This window comes from Cyprinodon tularosa, unplaced genomic scaffold (genome assembly GCF_016077235.1).
Source record: "Cyprinodon tularosa strain WSP-4 unplaced genomic scaffold, ASM1607723v1 ctg1325, whole genome shotgun sequence".
Classification (NCBI taxonomy): Eukaryota; Metazoa; Chordata; class Actinopteri; order Cyprinodontiformes; family Cyprinodontidae; genus Cyprinodon; species Cyprinodon tularosa.
In genome coordinates this window covers 52,787-80,023 of record NW_024038143.1, presented here as the reverse complement: position 1 = coordinate 80,023, position 27,237 = coordinate 52,787, and the positions used below count along the sequence as shown (strand labels likewise).

At 38.1% G+C, this 27,237-nt stretch overlaps 1 protein-coding gene and 1 long non-coding RNA gene across 3 annotated transcripts; both read right to left on the bottom strand.

The window, feature by feature from the left end:
- Nucleotides 1–1,756: 1,756 nt before the first annotated feature.
- LOC119778388 lies at nt 1,757–4,507 on the bottom strand. Of its 2 annotated transcripts, none has more exons than XR_005280056.1 (3): nt 4,384–4,507; nt 2,002–2,221; nt 1,757–1,920 (listed from the first exon to the last, which is right to left on the bottom strand). It is a non-coding gene; the product is annotated as an uncharacterized LOC119778388 (long non-coding RNA). The 2 variants fall into 2 exon arrangements; XR_005280055.1 differs by lacking the exon at nt 4,384–4,507 and adding an exon at nt 3,980–4,364 and having other exon boundaries at nt 1,760–1,920.
- Nucleotides 4,508–6,641: 2,134 nt separating this feature from the next.
- LOC119778387 (gap junction alpha-5 protein-like) lies at nt 6,642–24,953 on the bottom strand. Its single transcript, XM_038277578.1, has 2 exons — nt 24,747–24,953; nt 6,642–7,988 (listed from the first exon to the last, which is right to left on the bottom strand). The coding sequence occupies exon 2, from the start codon at nt 7,961–7,963 to the stop codon at nt 6,830–6,832; it is 1,134 nt and encodes a 377-aa protein (XP_038133506.1). The 5' UTR covers nt 7,964–7,988; nt 24,747–24,953; the 3' UTR covers nt 6,642–6,829.
- Nucleotides 24,954–27,237: the final 2,284 nt, after the last annotated feature.

Genomic DNA, 27,237 nt, shown 5'->3' with positions numbered 1-27,237 from the left:
CTGAGCATGCGGGCGGAGCCCGCCATTGGTGATTTCATCACTGCAATGGCTCTTAGAAGGCGGGCGAAGCCCGCCAATGGGGATTTCATCACTGCAATGGCTCTTAGCAGGCGGGCGGAGCCCGCCAATGGTGATTTCATCACTGCAATGGCTCTTAGCAGGCGGGCAGAGCCCGCCATTGGTGATTTTTTTCATCGCTGCAAGGGCTCCTAGCAGGCGGGCTGAGCCCGCCAACTGCGCTTTACCCACTGCGGTTCAATGTGGACAACCCATATTACCCTTGTGCATCATATGCTGTGCATGTCTATTTCCCAGATTTCAGCACAAGTGGCACACAGCTCTCTTTGTCCATGACCTAGCCCTCTTTCCTTCCCTCAGCAGCCCTCAAAGGCGTAAGCAGTTGGTCTGGGGAGCCCCAATGTCACTTGCCAGGGCCATATTGGCCCGGTTACCCAGACGGGCAGTAGGTGGCCCCCCTCAAAATTTCTTTAGAAATTTTCTAGTTTGGTTTAATTATTCTACAGAGTGGGTTTTTCTTTAAGCAAACGGCATATTTTAGCGGCTGTATTCCCTTGTTACTAATTCTTTAATTATTACATCAACTGACAGATATTTAAAAATGATGAATCAATGAATCCCACTGTTTCATCCTTTTGCCCAGTGCATTAAACCAAACTAGAATACCATCATATTCCAGATACGGTAAAGAATTTTCACCATCTGCATCAGAATTTTATAAGAAATGGGCTTTCAAAAGGCTCGTCTCTGTCTAAACAAATGTTCATTTAATAGCTTTATATAGTTTATATTGTGTTAATGTCAAATAATGGTTGGAGGTAATAATGTGTTCCTGGCATTGCAAGGATTAAAGGTTGTAGGATATTAATGCACATAACCCTAAACAGTGACTAAATCAATGAATGGGCATAGCTAGTTATTTGAGCAGGGTTTAGTTTTACCACTAGAGGGAGCATTAAAAAGTAACATAATGCATTTATTTAAAAGTGTAACAGAAACCAACACTTCTTTATTGCACAAAGGCACATAAAATCTGAAAAGGCAGACGGCAACTTTATTACTGTATCGTTGGGTATAATAAGTTAAATATTACCCATACATAAAAACACTCAATATAACCCATCTGCTGTAAGCTGTTTTTCCTTGAGCTAACAATTCTATAAATTAATTGAGTCTGTAATCTTATATAGAGTGTTGTATTTGGTGTTTTGTAAACTGCTTCTGTAAAGCAGCTTCACCTCTGACGACGATGAAGGTCTTTAATGACCTGCAGGGACGTCATTAAAGATGTTCTACAGATACAAGCCTTTCTCTCAAACATTTCCTCATCTTATTTCATTTAAACTAATTTTTTGCAGCAGAAAACTTCAAACTTCGCTCCGTCCAGGAAGTACAGGTGCCTCTATTTTATTCCTACAGCTTGTTTCCTGTTTCGATCGTTAAGCAGAGCCACATGCATAAAAAATAAAAAAAATAGTACAAAACTTTGCTGTTTCATTTCCTGTAAATTTCCCTGGAAAGGAATGCTGTTGCTTTAATAAGTTACTGAAGCCCAACAAAAGGAATATTGATGATAAAAAAACTAAGGCTAAGGTTTTGCCTTTCTCACTTTATGTCCATCATAAAAATTGTATCCCTTTAAGTCTTCTGACTTTCAGCATGTTTATAACCTCAGAAAGAAGCATATTTGTAAAGCCTGATTTTGTAAAGCAGCTGCAGTAAGAAGCTAAAACCAGTTGGTTCCTTATCCTCGTGTAAAGATAACCTACTCACACTCAGTGTGTTCCTCCGATAACTGTCCTCTACAGGAGCCGGTGGACGAGGTCCGCCCTTAAGGTCAGTCACTGTGTAGTTGATGTGTGTGTGTGGCGGAGCCTCCAGGAGCATAGGATCCCACTGAGCCTTTATGTTCAGACAGAAACACATAGTGTTAGCATGTAACTAATAGACCAGATGGATGCGAAGAAACCAGCAGAGGGATACCTCTAACACATCAGGCATGGACTTAAGAGGCGTCCGAGCGCCATGGCGGAACAAGACCTGGACCAGTTTGAGTTCGTACAGAGAGGCAGGGCTAGCAGCGGCTGCATCTGAAGAGCAAGTGTCTGATTCTGTCTTCTGCTGTGACCACCACATGGAGCCCAGGGCAACTGAGACCGAGCCTAACAGGCCCGCTTTGGTCAAAAAGTTCCTCATTGCTGAGCTGCAGAAACAACAGAGGTGAATCGCAAAGGTGAAAAACTATGATACAAATTATTAAGGCAATAAAACAGCATTTGAAATATATGGATTTATATTTATCTTTGGTCTGATAAAGATTAATAAAAATCCAGTACAATCAGTTGCCTTTAGAAGTCACAGTGAACAAAGTCCACATCTGTGCAGAAAACCTTCCACTAATATAAAACCTTTGCTTTCCTTCCTATTGTGTTTAACTGTGCCTCATTTCTCTATATCTTCCAGCGTGTGTCGGCTTGTGTCTGTTTATGCTTCCAGAGAAATTAAACCTCATGTTCTACATTCACTCCCATTAGCTCTAATCCCTTTAGACTGGAACCTGCTTCAGTTTCAGATTATTTTCTGTTTTTTTATTTAGAATAAAGTTCCCTGGTGTTTTAAAAATATGCCTCTGAAGTGGGAAAACGATTTCTCCTGAACCTCAAAAAGCTTCCAAATTGAACTTCCAGAGAAGCAAATAGAGGAGGAGAAACAAAAATGCACAGTTAAGGTGAGTTAGTAATTAAACCATCTCATGTCTGATCTTTATGTCCTCATAGATGAGGCAGATATGTTCTGCAAAGATGATCCAGAGAAGCTTTTTATAGAGCTCTGTGAGACTGGCTCAGGCGGCTTTAAAGCTTTGTACTTTGTGACTAATAGAATAGGAATAGAATAAGATAGAAATACCCTTTATTGTACCAGTGGAGACATTTTGGAGATTCATTGGAAAAGCAAGCAGACAATAAAAGCACACTGGAACACAAAGGACTATAAAATATAATAATAGAACACAAAAAATAAGAACGGACTATATAAAAAAGAAAATTTTTGTAACTATTAAATTTAATGATTAAAAATACACAAATACAAAGACAAGTTAGTTTTTTTGTTCAGTCAAATTATAATAAAATACATTGAAGTTTGTAACATTACAGACTCTGAGCAAAACAACAGTACTGCTATCTTTCCCATAGGGTGTAAATGGGACACTTCATGTTTAGTCTATAAAAGGCCCCTACAGTGCAGGGACTGTTCCTGACAGACCAAACCTGTTAGAGGAAAAACATTTCTACCATTCCCAATTGTAGAAAGCATGAAAACCTAAAGGATGTTATTCAGATCAGTTGAATGCAACTGCTGCAAGTTAAGGTAATAAAGATAGATTATTTAAATTAAAATTTGATAATTAAATAAAATAGATCAGTGAGCAGCTTGACAGGAGGAAACTGGAATAAAACCAACTTTCTGGTTGAAGGATGACTGTTTCCACTGTGTCATCTGCGCATAACAACAAATGCATTGCTTAGGTTTTCAATGACTCAAAGATTTCCACTTTTCCTAAATGCAAAAATATATGATTTTTTTTTTCTAAGCATTAAGTCATAATATTGAATTGAACCTCAAAGCAGTTACAAGATTATCTTCCATCTCTTATTCTTTGCACTGATCAGGGAAGAAAAACAGCAGATTTAAACCATAAATAAATAAATAAAAAAAAGAAAAATTATTTTCCCCCTCCAAATCATTAGAGAAAAGCTACCATTGCAAAGAAAGCTGGGTCTGAAAGACTTTTCTAAAGTACTTAAAACACTTGAAATTAGTACTATACATTACTGCGCAGGTCCAGACAATTTTAACCATTTAGCCAGTTTTTCACAAGAAAAATAACTTCTATTGGAAATATGTTAAATTTAACACAAAGACATCTATATTTAAACTTTAAAAGAAAAAAGTGACTTACCTTGTTTATTTCCTGAAAAAATAAAGTTCAAAATAAAAACAGCAGCTTCTGTAAAGAGATTTCCAAGGCAGTATAACTTCTGTGACTCAAAGTCAGAGCAGTTTTATACCTTTATGTCGATAAGTCAACGGTAGGGGGCGCAAGAGTCTGTCTTTAAATATTTACATTACCCGGTTTGGCCGTCAAGTCCTGAATACAGTCAGGTTATTAATATTTACCTAACCGTTAATCCACTCACACAGTTTCAACACAAAGTCAAGCCAAAACGAGGCGATACGGAGTTTAAATACGGCAACTGTTTCGAAACTATCCAGTTACAACATCACAGGATGATACCGGAAGTTCAAACCCACAAACCGTAGAGTACAGGACAGATATCAGTTAGCTCCGCTCGTGTTACTTACTTAAAAAAAAAAGTCTGGGGGTGAAAGATGATGAGCTGCCTCCGATACAAAATCCGACTTGACCTGTCATTCGCTCAGGAACTCTTGACACCGGTACCGGTGGACATGTCGCTGGGAACTGTAGGCAAACATACGACAGTTTACAATGGCTGCCATAGTGACGCAGAGGAGCCATAAACTACATATCCCAAGGATGACCACAACTGCGTCATATTTGCCGGTTGGGTTTCAATAATGCAAGAATGTGTTGAAGCGCCCTCTACAGGAAAAAAGCTGTACATGAATCGATTAATTTATTTATTTGCTAGGATTTCTGAATTATTTCTGTACTTTTATTATTGTTTTATAAAATGTAATATTTGTATTTTCCTCCCTTGTTAGATTATTAAAATGAAATTTCATAACAAGCACATAGAATACAGATTAAAATGTCTTATAATTCACTCTGATATAAGTAGATTTCTGTCGTTTTATCAAAATACGCAAAACAGATACATTTATATATATATATATATAGTTGTATTTATCTATTTATTTTTTACAAATGAACCATAGTAAGTAAATTTTTTAGCTAAAATTGGATACGTTTTTTTTTTTTTTTTAGATAAAGATAGACATTCTGTGTATGTAAAAACTACCTGCCACTGTTTGTGCACATATGTTTTCTTGTTTTAATATTTTATAAAGTATCCTCAAACGGTGCTTGTTTTTTTTTATCTTATCTGTGTATTAATGACAAAAGGGACTCCTTATTCTTACCAATAATTGTTTATTGGTATATTATAATATGCAAAAGAATAATAAAAACAAAAGAGCTGAATCCTTTTGGATGATCTTCCGACGTCCAATTGCAAATAAATTTGTTTATTTGTTTGCACAAATATTTTCTATATAGTATGAAAGTAAAACAAAAATACATACAGAGTAAAAAAGAACACATATTACATAGGAATGATTATATAAGAAATCCAGAACACAATCTGAAAAACACAAGTGCATTGTCGCCACCTAGTGGCAGAATCTGCTCATTACGCTACATCTCAGCAGGAAACATTCTTTCAAATTTAGACTTTGAATACCTTCAGAGAGACAATATAAGAAGCTACATTCTGACATCACGTTTGCACACAAACATAAAGGAAAGTTTTTTCACATATCAAAGTTATTATTCTTTTATCTCTTTGTTTCTTTTTTTGATCAAAATGTTTAGTGCAATTGAATTAGTAAAAGAAGCTGCAGAGAGAATAATAATAATAATAAAATCTATCCTCTTTAACCTTACAAGGCACTTTTTATTTTCTTGCAAATATGAAAACTGTTCACAGTTAATGCCATAAATATTCCTCATCTCTTAATGATGCCAAGTTCTGGGATTGGTAAAATGGAAAATAACAAAGAAAGAGATGAATTTGATTTAAAATTAAATAACATTGAAAATAAAATTATTCAGCATATCAATTTCAATTTCTCTGTTAACCCGATGTATTTTTGCAGTTCGTTTTAAAATTATTAATTTCAAGCTTAGTAATACGCCTCCTTATCTGTCCAGAAAGCATTCGTATGTAACATTTGTGCAGTCTTTTCACAGGTCAGTGTTCTGTAAATCTTCTGTAGATGGTATAAAAAGTCAGCCCCTATGACAATATTGTCTTTTAGGGCTATTAAACTTACATCCTGCCAAAACATTCTTCAGCTCCTTGATGATTTATGCGCATGTTCTTGCATTAAAACCATAAACTTCAATTGACCAAAACAATGTTACAGAAATTTTTGTAGTGAAATGACAATGATTCAGCGTTTTCTGAAAAGTGTCCTCTCTTATTTTTCTAACTGTAAAATGCAAACCCAGCAATTAACTGCTTTTTAAAGTAATCCTAGAATCCATCCGTCTTTAATATATCATTATAATTTAAGTGATGTGAGCCTCATAGGTTTGCTTTAAAAAAAAGAACAATTAGCATTATGAAAAGCAAGGACCAAAACAGAGTTAGAGATGCATTAGGACCTAATAGAGAATCCCTAAAAACTTGTTTTGAAATTCACTTTTTTGATAGCATGTGCTACCTAACGAAAGGGGAGTGGACAAAATTTAACATCTAGTTTTGTGAAGGTAAATATGATGCACGCCTCAGACTTTTAATTATTTAATGTTTTAACTATTTAATGTTTTGTATGTGTTATGTATTGTTTTATGGCTTTGTTGTAAAGCACTTTGGGTACCATTTGGCTATTGTAAAGGACTATACAAATAATGATTGATTTTCCTTCACCTATAATAACACTTTAAGCTGGTTGATCCCCATAACCTTTGATAAACTGTAAAACTTGTGGTTCTGACTTGAAAAAATATAATAAAAGCTGAAGGGATGTTGATATTTTTGCAAGGCTTTAGAGTTGTGCTTATAAGTCATGGCTCTATCCTCATTTTGGTTCTCTTTGAGACCATCTATACTGCCAGGTCGTCTTGGCGCGCCCGGCTGCTGGTGCCGCTGGTCCTGCTCAAGCGTCTTTTGTCCTTCAGGAAGCCTGAATGCATCAGCGATGAGCAGCCGTTCGGTAGCTCCGCAGGGGCCTGCTCATATCTGATCCTCAGGAAATCCTGCTCGTCCTCTAGGTTGTCACAACTGTGGTGCCGTTCAGTTGCCAGGTTGGCTGAGTTTTGCTGCAGAGCCATCCTGGTGTTAAAAGGATGGGAGGCGATGGAGGTCATGGGGTTTATGGACTCCTGCGGTGTCAGACAGTGTTCGAAATCAGGGGGTGGGGTGCAGGAGTCAGAAGGTTGGGGCTGGTTACTGGATTTTACAACCACGGTCATGGTTTTTTGGTTGTTCTTTTCTACCATCCTTTTACGTATGCAAGCCTTAATGCTCTTCCAACCAAGATGGTAGAGCTCCAACACAGACAGCAAAAGAGACACACCGGCTACCACCAGCATGAAGACAATGAAGACGTTTTTCTCGGTGGGCCGCGACATGTAACAGTTCACGGGGTTGGGACAGGGCCATGCCTTGCAGAGGTACAGCGCCTTGAGGAACACCCCATAGATTAGATACTGCACCACTATGAAGGTCACCTCCATCACTGTTCGGATCAGGATACTCAGGATGTAAGTGCGGAGCAGGGCTCCTTTTAATCGAACCGCACCAGTTCCCTCAGATATTATCTCCTTCCTGTTCTCCTTCTGCTGGAGGAACTCCTTCTCCTTCTGCAGGTCTTCTCCATCATCCTCCCTCGCCTCCCTCTCCTCCTGCTCAATCCTCTTCCTCTTCTCCTCCCTTCGAACTATGTGCATAGCATGGCCCATGTAGATCAGGGAGGGCGTGGAGACAAACACGATCTGCAGCACCCAGTAGCGGATGTGGGCGATAGGGAAGGCACTGTCATAGCAAACGTTGGTGCAACCGGGTTGCTGAGTGTCACACAGGAAGTCACTCTGCTCATCGCCCCAGGAGGACTCCGCTGCCGTGCCCAGCACCAAGATGCGGAAGATGAAGAGGACGGTGAGCCAAACCTTTCCCACGGAAGTGGAGTGCTCCTGGACCTCTTCAAGGAAATTCCCAAGAAGAGACCAGTCCCCCATCTCTGCTCAAAGTCCAAGGACACACCTGGAATGAAACAGTGGAAAAAGAGAAATATAAATAACTAGTTTGCATTTCAGTTCAGTGAAATGGACGCTTGTCATATTATGTCTTCAAAATAGCTTCTTGGCCTGTGAAATAAATGGGGACTGGATACATTGGCATGAGAGCAAACTTTTTCCCATGAGAGCGAGATCGAGAGAGGCTAGGAGTCATTTACGGAAACACAGAAACAGTTTTTGTAGCTTACAAAAAAAGTCATGAGAGCATTATTGATCTTTTTAGAGGGGGGTTCTATACAACACTTCTAAAATAGGACTTTTCATAACTATCAAAATAATGTCTGACCGTCAGTTGCCTGATAATAAAATATTCCCCTGTGCTTCACATGTCTGGGCTGAGAATTAGGCTTGAAGGACAGACGCCTTTTCTTTAATGTGTGGCAAAAAGATAAACAAAAATGTCCAGTCTGATTTAAAGGATCCTATACTTTTGGGAAATGATTCCAAAAGGCAAATTTGGTATAAAAAGGAAACTGCATAACACGAAACCGTTTTCTTTTCCTTATATGGAATCTAAAATTTTGACATTCACAGATAATTAAGTTCTTACTCACCACTTGTTTCTGAGAACAGAGACAGCAAAAGGTTTACTGCTGTTTACATTTGAGGTTAGACTTTAAGCTAGCGTGTTTCACCTTCTTTTTTTTAAACATTTATTTCATTAATTTCTTCAATTGCCCAGGTGTTTGGGCGTTATGTTTATCTACACCAGGTGCGTTTTAGTTGAGGCCCAGGGGCCAATTGTGACCCTCGGAGATCAAGTATGGCTAAAGTTAGCTTTGCCTTTCATACAGATACTGAATTAAAAATTACTACCGTGCAAAATTTCTTTAGAAAACAACTGAACAAAATTTGAATCTTTCATAAAAGGAAAAATGCCAAGTTCAGCACATGATTTTCACTAATTACAGTTTTGCTTCTGCTTTTTTTAAAGTTTAATTTCAAATAAGGCAAAAAAAATAATCAAAGTGATATTATTAAATAGTAGACTTAAATGGGGTGATGTCATTGTTGCTGAAAAGACACCAAAAAAAGAAAAGAAAAATGGCAAGGCTAGATTATTTACATAGCAGATTTCAGCAGCAAGACTTTTCAAAGTACTATAAATAATTGGAAACACAGATAAATTAGAATGCAGGATAATAATAATAATAATAATAATAATAATAATAATAATAATAATAATAATAATAATAATAATAATAACAAAGAATAATAAAATGATTGATTTTAAAAGGAAAGAATTTTGGACAGCAAACTTACTTACAAATAATGACAGATAGCACAGTCAAAGGCCACTTTAAAGCAACTTAGGGTTTCAGTACTTTCTTATTTTTTCAGGGAATTTATTCCAGATGAACAGAGCCTAAAAAGTAAACACCGCTTCTCCATGTTTTGTTCTGGTTCACCGAAAGCAGAGTACAGGTGCTGGTCATAAAATTAGAATATCATGAAAAAGTAGATTGATTTCAGTAATTCCATTTAAAAAGTGAAACTTGTATATTATATTCATACATTACATACAAACTCACATATTTCAGATGTTTATTTTGTTTAATTTTGATGATTACAAATGACAACAAATGAAAATCTCAAATTCATCATATCAGAAAATTAGAATATTACTGAAGACCAATAAAAACAAAGGATTTATAGAAATGTTGGCCAACTGAAAAGTATGAACATGAAAAGTATGAGCATGTACAGCACTCAGTATTTAGTTGGGCCTCCTTTGGCCTGTATTACTGCAGCAATGCGGCGTGGCATGGAGTCGATCAGTCTGTGGCACTGCTCAGGTGTTATGATAGCCCAGGTTGCTCTAATAGTGGCTTTTAGCTCTTCTGAATTGTTGGGTCTGGTGTATTGCATCTTCTTCTTCACAATACCCCATAGATTTTCTATGGGGTTAAGGTCAGGAGAGTTTGCTGGCCAATTAAGAACAGGGATACCATGGTCCTTCAACCAGGTACTGGTAGCTTTGGCACTGTGTGCAGGTGCCAAGTCCTGTTGGAAAATGAAATCTGCATCTCCAAAAAGTTGGTCAGCTGCAGGAAGCATGAAGTGCTCTAAAACTTCCTGGTATGTGGCTGCGTTGACCCTGGACCTCAGAAAACACAATGGACCAACACCAGCAGATGACATGGCACCCCAAACCATCACTGACTGTGGAAACTTTACACTGGACTTCAAGCAACGTGGATGAAGTGCCTCTCTTCTTTTCCTCCAGACTCTGGGACCTTGATTTCCAAAGGAAATGCAAAATTTACTTTCATCAGAGAACATGACTTTGGACCACTCACCAGCAGTCCAGTCCTGTTTCTCTTTAGACGCTTCTGACGCTGTCTGTGGTTCAAGAGTGGCTTGACACAAGGAATGCGACAGCAGAAACCCATGTCTTTCATACGTCTGTGTGTGGTGGTTCTTGAAGCACTCACTCCAGCTGCAGTCCACTCTTTGTGAATCTCCCCCACATTTTTGAATGGGTTTTGTTTCACAATCCTCTCCAGGGTGCGGTTATCTCTCTTGCCTGTACACTTTTTTCGACCACATCTTTTCCTTCCCTTCGCCTCTCTATTAATGTGCTTGGACACTGAGCTCTGTGAACAGCCTCTTTAGCGATGACCTTTTGTGTCTTGCCCTCCTTGTGCAAGGTGTCGATGGTCGTCTTTTGGACAACTGTCAAGTCAGCAGTCTTCCCCATGATTGTGTAGCCTATAGAACTAGACTGAAAGACCATTTAAAGGCTTTTGCAGGTGGTTTGAGTTAATTAGCTGATTAGAGTGTGGCACCAGGGGCCATCAATTTTGAACCTTTTCACAATATTCTAATTTTCTGATATGATGAATTTGAGATTTTCATTTGTTGTCATTTGTAATCATCAAAATTAAACAAAATAAACATCTGAAATATATGAGTTTGTATGTAATGTATGAATATAATATACAAGTTTCACTTTTTAAATGGAATTACTGAAATCAATCTACTTTTTCATGATATTCTAATTTTATGACCAGCACCTGTATACATAGATAAAAAGTCTGAGTTGGAGCTATTTTATTCAATGACTAACAGAAATATTTGAAAGTCTATTCTCTGAGAGACAAAAAGGATTTCAGACATGGGGGGATGTGCTCCACTTTCTCAGTTTTAGTGAGGATGCTCGCAGCAGGATTTTGGGATTCTGACAGACTGCATTAAGGTCCAGTAATACCAGCACTGTAGTTCTTCCACAGCCTGGATTTAAAAAGATTGATCTTGTCATTAAACACCTTGACAAGTGCTAGTGAGCAGGAATCAATAATCTTAGTGATAAACAGAAGGTTTGAGATAGGCCTGTAGTTCTGCAGTTCCAGCTTTTTTAAGTTACTGTTTTTCAACTGTGCTTTGATAATTGGTGTTTGTAGAGGCTGGAGAAAAACACCTGCCAAAAGGGACGTGTTTATTATTTGAGTTAAATCAGACTTTATGACAGGCAAAGCTTTCTTAAGGAAATATGTGGTAAACTCTGGGAAATTTTGTAAAAATTAGTTCTATTCTATCTTTGGTACTGGACTTGATATGGATGCGCTGCCTTCCCTTCTTATTTTTGTTTGTTTTTCTTTGTTTTTGTGAAGAAGTAAGGACCTGGTAAAGTCACATTAAATGCTGAATTTCATTTTATTCTAGCAAACGTTTATAATCATATATACATCTTAGAGGATTTCCAGATCCCTTTTCTAAAGAAATTCAACTAAATTAGCTTTTTCTTTTTTATATTGAGTGAATAATTATTGTTGAGCTACATCGCTGATCTACAACAAATAGAGGAATTGGAAGACATTATATTTTATCTTTTGTGGATTAATGATCATGAAAGCAGCCACAATGAGGAGGAATGAAAGGGCATAGAAAAACATAAGGAGGGAGCTGAGGTGATAGTGGGAGCAGCTCAGCATGCCATCCATCTAAGAACAGCCAACAGAGAGATGTGTAGAGAAATGATAACATTTGAACATGAAGGACAAACAGGCAGGAAGAGAGAGAATGAGAGAGAAAGAGTAGTCCTTCTGTCCATCCTTACAGAGTTTTGACCTGGCCTGAGGTGCCTCCAGATCACCATCAGCTCCAGCTTTACAGTCCTTTGTGTGACGAGCTCCCTACAGAACCGGAGGCGTCAATCAGATTTCTGCATCTAACCTCTAAAACAGTCGATGATAACGCGCTGTTCCCCGAGCCAAACATGGCAGTGAGAAGCTTGTAGCTCTCAGTTGAGAATCACCCTATAAGGCAGCTCCACAATCAGCTTTATTGTTGCCAATGGAGAGCCTCTAACACCACTGAGAGGGTGAGAAAACCCATCAAGGTGTGACCCCTTACATCTGCTGGTGTCTTATATGTGATGGATGAAACTAAAAGCTGAAAGGAACTGTTAAAACAAGGTTATAGAAAATGTATACACTGTTGAAAGGCTTGAGTTGCAGCTGAAGGGAAATGGTATACAATATTATATATGCTATCAGAAAGAGGAAAACACAGAGACTCTATGTTCCCCCTGACGAACTCTCGCTTTAATGTAACCCATTGGTGGTTTTTTTCCTTTGCTGGTAAAACTGTGGTCCAGAGCTTTTCTTATTGTTTACATGCAAAGAGATGTTTCCCTCTCTCCATCACTGAACTAGTGATGCTAGATGATACTGAACTACTGCATTGCCTGCTGCTGAGAGATTCTTTATAATAATTTGACTTTTAAATTGGGGTTTATTCATTTGGTTTATTTTCCAGTAAAAAAAAATAGCATGACCAAACATATTCGCAACCGTTCTTCAAAACTGGGAAGTTGGATAAGGATTTTTAACAGTTTGTATCTTTTAGTTTTCCTTGCCAGCCTCGGATTGCTTGCCTGCTTTCTCTCTGAGTGCACCTGCTCAGCTTACATGTCCTCTACCAGCCAGGCCAGCTGTTGTCCTGTTCTGGCAGTTTTCAAATGATTATTTCATCACTGTGGATCTGATCCGGACAGCTCTTTTGATGTTGTCTTTGCTGGATTTGCACCTCTGTTCTCTCTCTTTTTGGTCCAGGGATTTGTGCTGAACAGCAGCTACAGGCCAGTTGGTTGCTTGCTACTCTCTTCAGTAATATCCCTTAGGTGTGGGATTTAACAGACACTACTGGGAGTCCAGCTGTGTCTGGTTGAGTCAGTAAGTTAAGGCTAACAATAAGATTTTTAGCAACACACATTTAGGACGGTATCATTTAAACTGAACCTATTACTGAATTTAGCCTTAAGTGAAAAAGGCGTCCATGCTGACTAAGTGGCTGTGAACTATTTGTCCCCAAGTTTTATTACAAGCTGCATTTACACTACTCTCTGAAAACGGATCCGTGCCGAGCTTGGTTCCTTACGACCATTTTCACACCACTTTAGCACGGTTCCTGGCCTCCTAGTGACGATCTACGGTACAACTGCTCTCTGCTCTACTGCTCTAGAGGTAAACACGCAAATCAATACGGATGGCGCCTGTAACATTCAGGAAGTTTAGGTAGAGTCAGGTGATAAAGAATTTCAATTTATTGCCACACAAGGGCATTGTGCAGCCTTTGGTGAATTTACTTGACAGAGTCGGCTTTTGGGAAGTGGATACGACAATTGATAACACAACGATAGGAGTTGAGGTTTATTACACTGCTAAGCAGAATCACCACTGGAAATCGTACAGCAAGGTAGAGAAGCTTGTATTTTTATGAATGTCTCAAATTTCATGATTACGGAGGCTGACTGTAAGGAGATGACATGGTCTGCTCATGCACTCTTTGTCAGCTGAGAACCAAGCAAGAACCGCGCCGAGCCCCACTGTTGAACTAGTACCAGTTTAGCGCTGTTCGATTGTGTCTGGCGCAGTTCGGTTCAGTTTACATTCAACAGTTTTCCCGGTTACCATGCTCTGACCAATCTCAGCACGGTTTCAAAAGAGTTGTGTAAATGGGACTATACTGCATTGCATCTCTAACTACTAAAATACCAGGCTTTTTTATGTAAAACCTGATGGTCTTTAACCATGCGCTGCAAACTGGATTGTTGCGAGATTTGAGTTTTTTTTGTCTCACAACCAATCCATCTTGAAAGACTTGAAAGACTAATATGTCCGTCTCATAACATCAGCAATGTGGACTAATGTCAAACCAGCAGTGTTTTTTGGGGCGGGACCTGTAGGAATGACGACAGTCAGAAGGGCCTTGCCAGGGTTTTACAAACATGGCTAAGATGAATGACTCACCTGTCGATACCGGAATTGACTCGGTTTTAGCTAAAATAGAGACAATTTCTCTTTTAAAAAGGGAGCAAAGAGACACACTTTGTGCATTTGTAGAAGGGAAAGATTTCTGTGCTTTTCTTCTGACAGGATTTGGAAAATGTATCAGCTTACTCCACTAGTTGTGAAAATACTCAAGAAGCTGCAAATGATTCGCTGCTACGATTGGCTGCTATTATGGAAGGCGGTACTAGCTGGCACGTCACCCAATCAGCTCAAAGTATTGTACTAAATTTCCCTCTTTTTCCCGGACAGACTGAACGGCGGCCATCCCAGATTGGTGACATAGAACTCAACTCAGTTCTACACATATCAAACTGGCTACTTCAAGGTTAGATGGTCTTTGCCTAGTGCAGGTAGAGCTGGGCGATATGGCGATATATATCGTGAGGACGAGAGAAACATGTCTATCGTGACCTTTCTCCTCTATTTTTTCTATCGTGATAAACTTCTTTATTATTATTATTACTGCTAATATACATTTTAATATAATCTGTTAATATAACATTTTGCGTTTTTGCTATGCAAACTCTAAGTGTATATAACGAAAAAAAAGAGAGAATAAAAAGATAATGTGTAGAGAACGTGGTTTTGCGACACTACACCGCTTTACGTCACGCGGCTTTGCACCATACGTTTGCGACATTACTGATGGAGAGAGCCCGTGAAATTTCTTTCTGGCTTGAAAAAAAATGAATGATGGACACCCAAGAAGATTTTACCGTTAAAGCGGAGCTGCCTGGCTTATATGCTAGTTGTCGGGCTGAAGTGGAGAGAGAGGTACGCAGTGGTGCGACGCATTATGCGTTGACTACGGACATGTGGATGAGTAGAGCAACACAGCCTTATATGAGTCTCACCATCCTTATCACGGACTGGACCCTCCGCGCTCGGTGTCTACAGACCGTGTACTTTCCTGAGGACCACACCGGAGTGATGCTCGCCCAAGGTATGAGCCTGACATTGCTATGCACTTTTGTACGTTCGCTAGTTTTACTATTATTGGTTTTACTAATATGCTTACACCAATGAACTGTGTGCTTTTACAGCATACGCATCCATTACTGGACCTCACTGATATTATAATTTATTCTGAAGGGGGGAAAAGTGAAGGCTACTGCACCTGTGAGTGTTGTGTTTATACACAAAGGTGCTGTAGCATTCACTTTTTCCCCTTTAGAGTAAATCATACTGTGTGTATTAGTGTGTACTGTTTGTTATAGTTTGTTGTATAGTACTGTTGTGTTCCATGTTTTTAAACTGTGCAGCACGTTTCTCTTGTGACTGCTGAAAAATAAAGAGAACAACTGAAACACCCATAATTGTGGTACAGGTCGTATGATGGATCACATTTTTAACTACACTGACACTCCTATCCAGTAGAACATGTGGGCATTTTAATTAATGTATTACCAGTGCAGACACATTTCTTCTTAAATAGGCGAGGCGCCTCCTAGTGGAAAACAAGGTAAGTGAAAGACAAGAGAAAAAACTGGCCTTGGAATTTTATAAAATGTCAATAACAAATGAATATTAAATGATTAATTACTGCAGCGCAATAGCCAAGATTCTATACTGTTCACTGTCATGGCCGCAAATTGCATAACTGGTGTTCTTGGTTTGGGGTTGGGATTCTCATATTAGGAAACAAGATGATGGGTAAAAAATAGGCGATGAAAGATTTTTTTCAACCCTGTCCATCTGACGGACTATGAAAACATAAAATGCAACATCAGTTGTGGTATATCGTGATATATATCGTTATCGTGATATAAAATGATCCATATCGTGATATAGTATTTTTTCCATATCGCCCAGCCCTAAGTGCAGGGGTGTCAAAGTGGTTCCAGAAAGGGCCGTGTGGCTGCTGGTTTTCTTTCCACCTAAGAAGTAGCACACCAGACTCCATTCACCCCATCAAGTCATCAGGTTAAGACTAGACTCACCTTGATGAGATGAATGGAGTCTGGTGTGCTACTGCTTGGGTGGAAAGAAAACCAGCAGCCACACGGCCCTTTCTGGAACTAGTTTGACACCTGTGGCCTAGTGGGTTGTTAATGAGTCCTTCCTTTAGGTAAATGGTCAAAACGGTTTGGCCGAATAAACAGAGACATGCTTCATTTTGAGGCTGTTCGTTTACATTTTTAACAAGGTTCCCACTGGATGTGGAGGGGGTGTATATAAGGAAATAGATCACAGTTATGAAAATATTTGCATAGACATCTAAACCTCATCCAGGTTGGATACGCCGGAGCATAACGTAGGACAGTTTGTTTGGTCTACTGCCTTGTTTCCTGAACCCACCCAATACCTGCAACAACTGGAGCCTGGTAGGAGGGCTGTACCAAGGTCCCAGACTGGGAACTGGCTCACAGCCCCATTCGGATGAGGCTGATGATCTTTACTGGAAGTAAATCACAAACAGGCTCTGAGCTGGAGGAAGGGAATAAGATTCCAGCCGGCACAATGGCAGGAGGTTGCACATTAAAACAACAAACGCTCTTATCAGCTGATACTGACAACAGGCTTCCCTCACCTGTGAGGTCTGTGTGAACAAACATCTCCGCATGGGAAACGTACCATGAGATTAGTGATAGACTCCTTTTTTGTGGATTAGAAAAAAATCCAAGCTCTAATCTCAAACAAGATCATGAGAATCTTTTGAAAGTAAATTGTTTTCCTTTGCTAAATTTTCTTTTGTTTTAATAAAAACATGGCCTGGGTTGTAACAACATGAGATAAAATGGAAAACAGATATTGTTGGACAATTCAGATGATAAAAGGTGGTTTTATTATAACTAATTCATCTTCACCTTAAAAGTTTTACTAGCTTTAGCCTTTTACTTGGGAAATTCAAGTACCATCTTATCTAAATTATTATAAAGCATAAAAAGTGTTCAATCTTTGTTTGGAACGTCTATCAGTATCGAATATACTATAAAAAAAACTTCCTGTTATGAAGTTCCTCCTGGGATGCAGGAGAAATTTTCATGGTTTTCTCCAGATATATTGGACAAAGTAACAGTGAACTGCCCTCACCTGTTGCTGAGCATGACTGATGACTGTTTGAAGGCGGCTATATTCATTTAATTTCATACTAAAGCGAAAAAAATGATGTTCAGAAAAATATCCACAATAAAACACACACAAAAAAGGCTTGTTTGATAACCAACCACCTGTTGTCAGGCTACCAGTGCAGACATCCTGACTGATAAACCAGCCAAAACAGCCGGTTTTACTTGTGCTGCTGCATAAAAAAAGGACTGAAAGACAACAAGATTTAATAATCTGCACTTGAATATGACAATACATTTGTCTGTCTGTATTCAATTAAAAAAGCAACCATGTTGCTTAAAAAGCATCTATAATAAGCAATATGTTAGAATAATTATTGCTTCACTGTTTTTGTCTTAATTGTAAATGGTGTGAAAAAATGTTTTATGAGAAGTTGCACAATCCTGACACTCAGATTTAGTCTATTATATTATATCATACTTAAACACATAAGAATGCAGTAATTAGTCTCCATGTTCCAGAGTGTGTGTGGAATAAGCAGTAGCCGTCTTTTCCTCTCTGACTGAGCTGTTCCTGCTCTCAGAGGAAGCAATCTCAAACAATATGATTTCCGCAAGACAAAAGGATCAAGGTTTCAGCTCAAACTATTCACAAGTGAGAAAGGACAGAAATGACAGCTGAGCTCCTTCAGTGAATCTCTTTGCTGTGTTAGAAGCACCTTCGGGTTGTCTGTCATACCAGTGCCGCTGGCAATAACCAGGGATTTACTGTGATGCAACTTGCCCTTTGCCGAGCAGCCCGGTTGGCCTGCATATAATCACCCCAGTCACATTTGTTTAGAAGCCCAGTGGAGGGTAATGGAGAAGCAATGGCCTATCTGTTCAGGGGGTATTCAGAATAGCACATAGCAAAGCTATCATACACCTGTTAGATATTTCTATATGAAATTGAAAACTCTGTAAAACTGAGAAAGTACATGAAACTTCACCCTATTAAATACCCGAAGGTCAACTCAAACTAAACTCTGTCTGAATAGTTTCCACATCAACACCAAGCTGGTATGGACTCCAGCTCAGAGAGGTGATGAGAGAAGAAACAGCCTCTTCACTCAATCGCCAAACGTGATCACTGCTGCTCATGTGTCTTGCCACAGTCATGACTCTAGAAATGCCACATGCTTTCTCCTCCATACAAAACATCAATAAATCCTCCAGCCTGTTGGACCTTGCTCACTTTTACCTTAGAGGGCAGCGGCTGTGTTTTAGAAATCTCATCAGCCCACACCGACCCATAAGGGTCAAGAAACCCTGGTCGTACCACCTTAAAGTTATGTTTAGATGAGAATGCAGTGACGCATGGTTTCAAAGTTTTCTCTAACAGGCTGTAATTCTTAATAAGGTTCCAGTAAATGGTAACAGAAGCACGAGAAATGCCACAATATAAAACATTTTGAACAGACATAAAAGCACAACAAAGCGTAAACTCACCCTTTATCCATAAGTTTTAAGTGGATAAAAACATTTATGCAATTTTTAGCTCAGATCCGCCTTGTTTGACAGGGTCAGAATCCTTTTAACACTTTGCATTACATTACTTGCTTTGTGCCGTCCCCGTAAACACACAGGCATTCAGATGGCTTTGTATACATTTCCTTGGCTTAGCTCCAATTGTCTGGGTTTGTTTAGACTACAATCAGAGGGGGAGAAACTGTTTACATTGAGTGGCAAATTTAGGTAATTTTGTTTGACTGTTTTCTGACAAAACCTGCCTTGGTTAAGGCACAATAAAGCAAAACATATACTTGTCAACTATTAGATGCCCATTGGTATATTTTACAGTAAAATCTGATAAAGTTTATTATTTTGCAACCTTAACAAACTGTATAATCTAAAATATATCATGACTAATTTATGCACAGAAAGTACTAAAGTTTACCCCCTAAATATATAGTTAAATATCAAAAGTAAAGCTCAAAAGAAGAGGAAAAACCTAATTTCATATCCCTTCTGTGTACGTTTAGTTTTTCGCCCTTTTTTCCACCCAAGAAAGTATAAGACAAAGCTATATTCTTCCTTGCTATGAATGTAATACACTGCAAAAAACATCTAGAAATAAGTAAAAACTGTCTTAAATTAAGTGTATTTACCCTTAATTTGAGCAGGTAAATAAGAAGATCTGCCAATGGAATGAGTATTTTTACTCCTAAAATAAGATCATTAGATAATATACACTTGAAATAAGACAAAGCAATTGTTTTTTTCTTATTTCAAATGTAAATTGTATTGTTCCAATGGCAGAGCTTCTCACTTACCTCCTCAATTCAAGAAAAAACGCACTTAATTTGAGCAAAAATGACTTATTTAGATTTCCATTTTTTGCAGTGTACAATTTTTTCTCAAGAGATTCTATTGGATATAAAAAAAACAGGTCCAAAAAGATTGTATTGAAGTATTGCTTTTCTATTAATTTAAAATGTGTTTTGCTTGGAAAATGTCAATGCAATGTATACAGTAACATATTCATAAAGCTATGCAGATGCCATGCAGATGTTCTGTTTGCACTAATGAAGATTTACCTGATGGATGCTTGGAATAGCTTTCATCTTTAATCTGGTCATTGGCAATAGTTCATCGCATTTATTTGAAGTTTAGCTGCTTTTTAAATGACTTGCAGTTCGATCAGTTTAGCACTATCAGAGGAAGATTGTTTAGTTGTTTCAATCTTAAGCCACTCATTTTTTCCTATGAATCGTGCATTTATACTGATATAAACAGTCTTCTATATTCCTAGAAACCACTTTTTTTTTATTTTTTTAGATGTTACAAACAGTTTAGTCAAAAACTAGCAGGGTCTGTAAGCTGGTTGTTACCAGCAGCCTGTAACAGAGACTCATTTATTGATATTTCTATAGCCGATTCAGAACAAAAAGCAAAGACAAAAGAGCCATACATTACAGGAAAAGCTGAGGGGTGATTCCAGGGCTTTGGAATATGTTTTATCGAATTTTTAAAAACTTTTCTTTCAGAAAATGTTTGTGCTCCTCCATTGGTTTCCTCTTTAATGACAAAAGAGAAAAAAAACCTATCTTTTCATGAATTAATAAACGCTTAAAAAGCATGTAAAATCACAACCTTAGACTTACAATAAACATTTTATTGGAATTTTATGTGATATGCAACACAAACTATCACATGATTAAGAAGAAAAAAAATAACTATAAATGTTTTCTTATTATTTATTTGTTTTTAAATAGATCTGAAAACAGTGTGATACATTTGTATTGAGCCCCAAAGACTTCATAGACTGATCTTAAACTGTTATTATGGGTTCAAGTGTTTTAGGGTATATGTCTGCCAATTGTGTAGAAATTTGGCCCATAAAATAGCTCAGATTGATTGGAGAGTGTTTGTAAATTTTCAACCTGATCCAAATGGGATTTTCTTTGCTGTATATTTAGAGCTGTGGTTGAACATCTGCTTAATTCTCTACATAGCCTCTAGCAGGTTTATTCATAACTGTCATGTATTTAGATCAAGGCTTCAATGTTAGATTTCCACCATAAATAGAGTTGATTTGGTCACATCTAACCAGAACAACCTTTTCCACATGGCTGCCGTCTCCATGAGATGATAAAATAAATCAATAACATCATTGTCTCTGTGACCTTTCCTGGTTTTATGATGTTTTTTTTGTTTTTTTTAAATAATGTTGTCCCGCAAACCACTGAGACCTTCCCTGACGGCTGTATTTAAACAACTTCTCAAACAAGTGGTTCACTAGTTTTTATTTAGGAGTATAAGAGCATTTTAAACTAGAAACTAGAGATTTTAAACTAGAAAAACAAGAAGATTGGTAAAATTTAGTTAAAGGGTGGTGAATTATTTCATAAGGCATTGCAGATATAAAATAAATATTGTGTTATATAAAGATGCTGCTTGTCTAAATAGGACTTGCTCTTGGGTCCACTTGTGAGTAGAATCTAAAGTATCACCTTCTAGGTACTACAAAGTTCATTCTGGCACATTCAGCTTAACACTCTGAACGTAAAAGCATCATTAATCTCTCTTGAAATGCATATTAACAGCTCCGTAGAGGATATGATCCAGGCTGCCAAATTTAGTTTGAGGACTTTTGTTGTATATATACTATTGTATATACTATTTTTATCTAAATTCAGTGATGTTGGACCATTTTTATCATAAGAGTTGCATGTTGCACTTATTTTAAATCCTATTTCTATATTTGAGCCATAGCTTTCACACTTGTTGTTTTAGAGGTGCAGCAGCTGTCTGGATGCTAAGCGGCAGGGCAGGGGAGACGTACATATCCATCCCAGAGGGATTACAGTCAACAGTGAACATGTATAAGTTTAGCTTGTATTGACTTGGCATGGCAGCAAGCTGGGGATTGTGTGACCTAGAAAGATGATCGAATGCAGAGTGAGGGGGAGAGTGGTTCTCTCTAATGTGAGTCACCTGTTGCTACCCTCCACACATCCAGCATGCATCTAGGCAGCCGTAGATCAGTCAGGCCGGCAGAAGCTAGTAGGCCAATATGCTGCCTGCTACCTTACATGGCTGTAAGGCTGCTCATCTGCCCGCAGCTTAACACAAAGCCACAGACTCCTTATGATCGATTGTTTAGCTGTTTATGGCGATAAATTGAAACTTTTAGAGTAGACTCCGATATCTGAGAGGTGCTTAATATGCAGGACATTTGGATGAACTTACTCCCTCCCAAAATAAAACAAAACATTTTTTTTGCTGCTATTTAGGGAGGGGTGACATATTAAATGTTTGGCACATTTTCATCTGCTTTATCTATTTCAATGCAGTCATGTACAAAACATTCATCCTTGGATTTAAACGCTGTTTTATTGTTTGACCGGCTGTTAGGTACATTTCTACAAATCTTTCTTTTTTGTTTATATACTACATATCTGTCCCGCACTGATAAACAGGCGGTTTTACGATGCTGATCCTCTCTGTTGTACCAACGCTGACTTTGTTTCAGTCGTGGTGGTTTCAGCGTCAGTAGAGAGATTTCTCAGTCTCACCTTAGCGTGGATCTGTTGTTCTCAAGACTACTGAGCGTGTTTATGCAGAATAATGACTAATAACAAACATCTCCATTTACACTAGGTAGACAGTTGCAGGGCACTGTAGAGGACCACTGGATCTGCTCTAACACTGTTACTCTTAAGCACTTTTAGTTGACATTTTTCTTTATCCTTTTTGATACCTTTAACGTTCATTATAACAGAATTCTCATTGCATTTCATACAATAATAACTTTGCCTTACAAGTTGTCTTTTAAAAGCTAAATAATAAAGACCCTTTCAGCCTTGACTCACATCCAGCTAGCTTTTTAATCAGCTATAACTGCCCTTTTTCAGCACAAAAAAAAAAGACTTTGGTTTTCCATTGCTCAGAATTAGAATCATAAATACTTTAATAATCCCAGGGGGAAATTACTCACATTAAAATCAACAGTACAAACAACAAACACGCTTAAAGAGGTAAGGATCAGATAAAAAAATCCAAAAACAAACAAATATAAATTGATCAATATTAGGAAAAATAGATTAAAAGGTTGAAGTTAGGTTATTTCTGTTTAAAAGCTCTGATTGCTCTAGGAGAGTGTCTGACTAACCTGACACTGAGGTCTTCATTGAGTTTAACATGAGAGAGCCTGGAGTAAGAAAGCTTGTTTTTGCTCTAAAACATAAGAATTTGAACAGCCTTTGATGCCAGGATGCGTGGAGAGATCTGATTTATTCCCTTATTTTGGCCCTAATCCCTCAATCCCAGACTAGATGGTCATAGCCTCAGTGATCCTCTCTGCAGATCTCTGTTAAATGTGGCTTGGACAGAGATGGATGTGCACAAAATAGACGGTTATACAATCTAAGTTGCTGTAGGGTGATCAGTCTTATTATTTCTGTTTAGATTTTCTGTTTATAAGTTGGTTTGGAATTGAGTAAAACATGGTCAGAAAAGCCTTCAGAAATCTGTCAAACCTGAATCTCTTGTCTAGCAATAAACATACAGTCTGTATCTGGGAGGTTTATTTGTGGGATGAACATTTTCTAAGAGCAATAAACGGATATTCTGGGTATTTTTTCTTTATGCCAATATTGATCATAAACACAATTATTATTACTCTTATAGTATTATAACATAATAATACTACAAATACAAATTTTTATGAAAATCTGTGTCATATCTAAGCACCTTGGTATATTATAGGCTAATAAAATCTCTGTGTATTTTAGCTTTTTTATTTTTAGAAGCTAAAAATATTTAATGTAAAAGAGGATTTCTGCCCCTTACACATAATAGAAATCCTTAAATTACATCATAACCAAGTGTAAATATAGTACTTGTATTGATTATTAAATACTATTTTTCTCGTAATACTTTAAAACTTCCACTAAAGAGGAGTCTCGATTAAAACCTTCTTTGAATATATTCATATACTGATGATCTTCTTATGTCCAATGAAATAGGAGTAAAATCATCAAAAATTGTACATATTGTTCATATATACTTAATTAATATAAATAAAATCAATCTTCAGAGCTTATGAAGATTTCTTGATTGATTTCTTTAAGCAATCAATCAAATTGCATTTAGAGCATTTTCCATACATGCAGTTTTTGAAACAGAAAAAATTTAGAAAAAGAAACAGCAATGAGAGTAGATACCAATAAGCTTATAGGACAAACAAGCCTGTGGAAAAATAAGGTATGAACTAATGTGGAAATGTTAGGCAGTTGTGTGAATGACGATAAAGAGAAACTAGACATAAAGATTGTAAGGTATATGTTCAATAAGTGTCAGAAAATGCTAAAACAAAGTTCACAAACAATAAAAAGAGGAATACAAATAAGTAAACTAATACATTAAGCAACGAAATTAAATTTAACATATCTTTAAAAAAAAGTAATGTACACTTTGTTATACTGCATTTGTCACAGCAAGAAAATAATTAAGATTTGTAAATAGGAAGGATAATTTGAATTAGTATTGGATAAGTCGGCTGAAAGCATAAATAGGAAACTTAAGTAAAAAAAGGTGTGAAACAGCGTGAAAGTGTTAAATCAGATTTTCGGTTCGACATAATCATATTGAAGAGCGGGATCCTTAAATCTCTCATTCATGAAACAAACACTGCCAGTGGCTTTCATTTAAATGCCCCCTTTCCTGCCATTTGTTTAACTGCAAGTATCTCTTTCTGAGGATGATGAAGATGGAAGAGTGGGAGAAGGTTGAGAGCGGTACCTGCCAGGGAGGACATCTTCTCTAATAAACGCCAGGCCTCCCAGTCCATCAACAAATCATCACTAACCTCATAGACTCTCGCTTTCTGGCAGCGGCGTCTGACAGCTCCCCTTTCTGTAAATCACACAAGCTTACCTGCTGTGCTGGTCTTGACTTCTGCTCAGGTGGAAGATCTTAATAGGTCTCCTGATAAGAGGAGTTGAAACCCTCCTTTACTTTTCGATGAAGATGAGGAGTGAAGAGAGCAGCGCGATGGGTGACCCTACCTTCCTCTGAGGAACTTCAGGAGGAACTGGTTTCAGCTGTGGCATCTGAGCGTAGACTTATTTGTCCACACTAGAAGAATAGCAGGGGCATCACAAGAGTGTCCCCCCCAACACCCACCCACCCTGGACCTCCCTTCTCCCTCTCTTCCTCCTCCTCCATCTCCTCCTCTTCCTCTCCCAGCTCTCCCTTTTACATCTCACATCCCTGGTGCTCTATTTTTTGCTGGGAAACATTCTCCAGTAGACGGAGGGGAAGTGGGATTGTTTTCGGAGATCAATGGCAGTTCCGCTCAGAGTGAACGTAAGGGGTGCTCCAAGTGACTGTCTGTTTCTTGAGGTCTGCACTTTAGCTTTGTTTACATTCATCCAGCAATAGTTCCTAAGGAATGAAACTTCTTAAAGAACAGCAGGAACCATGTGATGCAACCAATTTATCTGTGTTGTCGTGAGCGGGGATAAACCCTGTAGAGAGGCGGTCATGAGGTTTCGGTCAATGCACTATACCTGCTTTGTTCGTTTGTACATCTCTAAAATATCCTGATTTGAAACCACTGCCTCAAGATGGGAAACCTCCTTGTTTATCCTGCTTTTTGTCCATTTATCCAACTTACATAACTGCTCTGAGTCTCAGCCGAGGACCAGCTCCACAGTCTGCTGAAACAGAGATGTCACATTAAATAATCTAATTTTTTTAGCTTTAAAATCTCCTTGCTGGAGGCTAGTGTTCATTCAAATGGAGATAATTTTGTTGTTAGGGCACTCATGCAGTCTAGGTCAGAGTTCAAGGCTTTAGCTCTAGAGCTGACGTTGCTCGGCCTCTCCCCTTGTTTCAGAAAGTTAGTAAATACTCCATTTGTCCCTGATGTGTTCATTTAGGTCAAATGTGTTTAAAGTGAAAACACTCAGTGTGGGATATAAAGTGCTGACGTAGGGAATCAAATTAATGTTCTGCTGAATTTGATTCTCAGATTTAACCAATGAAAAAGGATGAATTCAGTAGTTTTCTGGGCCTTAATGCCGTCTTAGATCAGGCCATCTTCAAAAACAAAAAACACACAACCAGTTTGGTCAGCAGTTTTCATGGAGCCATGAATATCATTATGTTTTTTGGCTTTTTATGATCCATATAAATTATAATTTTTGCATGGTAGATTGTTAGAACAATCTATCATCTTTTGCAAACAAGAACTGGGCACAGAAATTTGAACTGAAGTTTTATTCTACACGTACTGGAAGCTGCTCACATGGTCCTTCCAATACCTTCCAGGGAAAAGTTTTATGGTCAGAGGAGACAAGATTGAAAAAGTGTTTCTATTGTTGTAACTGATGCGCAAACGTAGGTAGCCCCCTAAATGCATCAATTACAAACATATTTTTTTTGTAAAATTATCTTAGAAAAAGAAAGATGGGCTTATACTGTTAGCCTCCTCATCCACTGATATGACTTAAGAGCATACTCATGCTGTGGCGCCTCCATGTCCATATGTGGTTACAAGATCAGCACAGTTCATTTAAAATCCATTCCTACCAATTTTTACGCTGTTTAGAGTCGCCGTCTCTGGCTTGTGAAACATAAAACAATGTCACATTAAGCTTTTTTAATTAATCATGCTGGAAATCTCTGTCCCGTACCTTAGCGATAGTGTGGCCAGAAGAGGATGCACTGTAACTCAGGCAACAAAACCTTAAAAAGATCTAGATGAACTCTCAGATTTCTGAAAAATAGACCAATCAAATATCCAGCCATAAACATTTCAACTTTTAATAGCTGTGCAACTTGCTAAAACACCCAAAATTGTGCAGAAGTGTATGTACACATACACATGTGGATATGTGTATAAGTTTCTCCTTGTATGGGCTGAATATAATGCATAGTAAATGCAGCATCAACTAGGTCAACAGTACAGTACAGAACAGTGTACTGAGGATGTCCTCAAATGTACACCATACATGTGATATGACCTTAATTCTAACAAAGAATGTATTTAATATACTTTGAACTGTACACAGCACTGAAACCTATGCTACATACATATTCTTTCAAATACAGATTTTCTACAGCAAAAAAAGAGAAACCTTTGCAGTGGTTTAAGACACTAAAGCCTTGAAGAATACAGAACTGGATGAGGAGCAGATCCATGCAGACCAAAGAAGGCAGAACTTTCCAGAAGGCAAAATCAAAGCCATCGTCAATGAGTCCAAAGCCGAAGTTCAGAGATCCGAAGAGGTACCGAAGGGAAACCCAGTTTGGTGTTAGAAAGTAGATCCATGTTCAGTCAACAGGCAGAATCCTGCAGGAGCCCAAAGACAGGTCAGGCAAACAGATCAGAACAGGCTGCTAAGAGGTCTAGAGGCAGAAC

Coding starts and splice junctions, on each gene's coding strand:
- LOC119778387 (XM_038277578.1), bottom strand. CDS start 7,963: ATGGGGGACTGGTCTCTTCTTGGGAATTTCCTTGAAGAGGTCCAGGAG.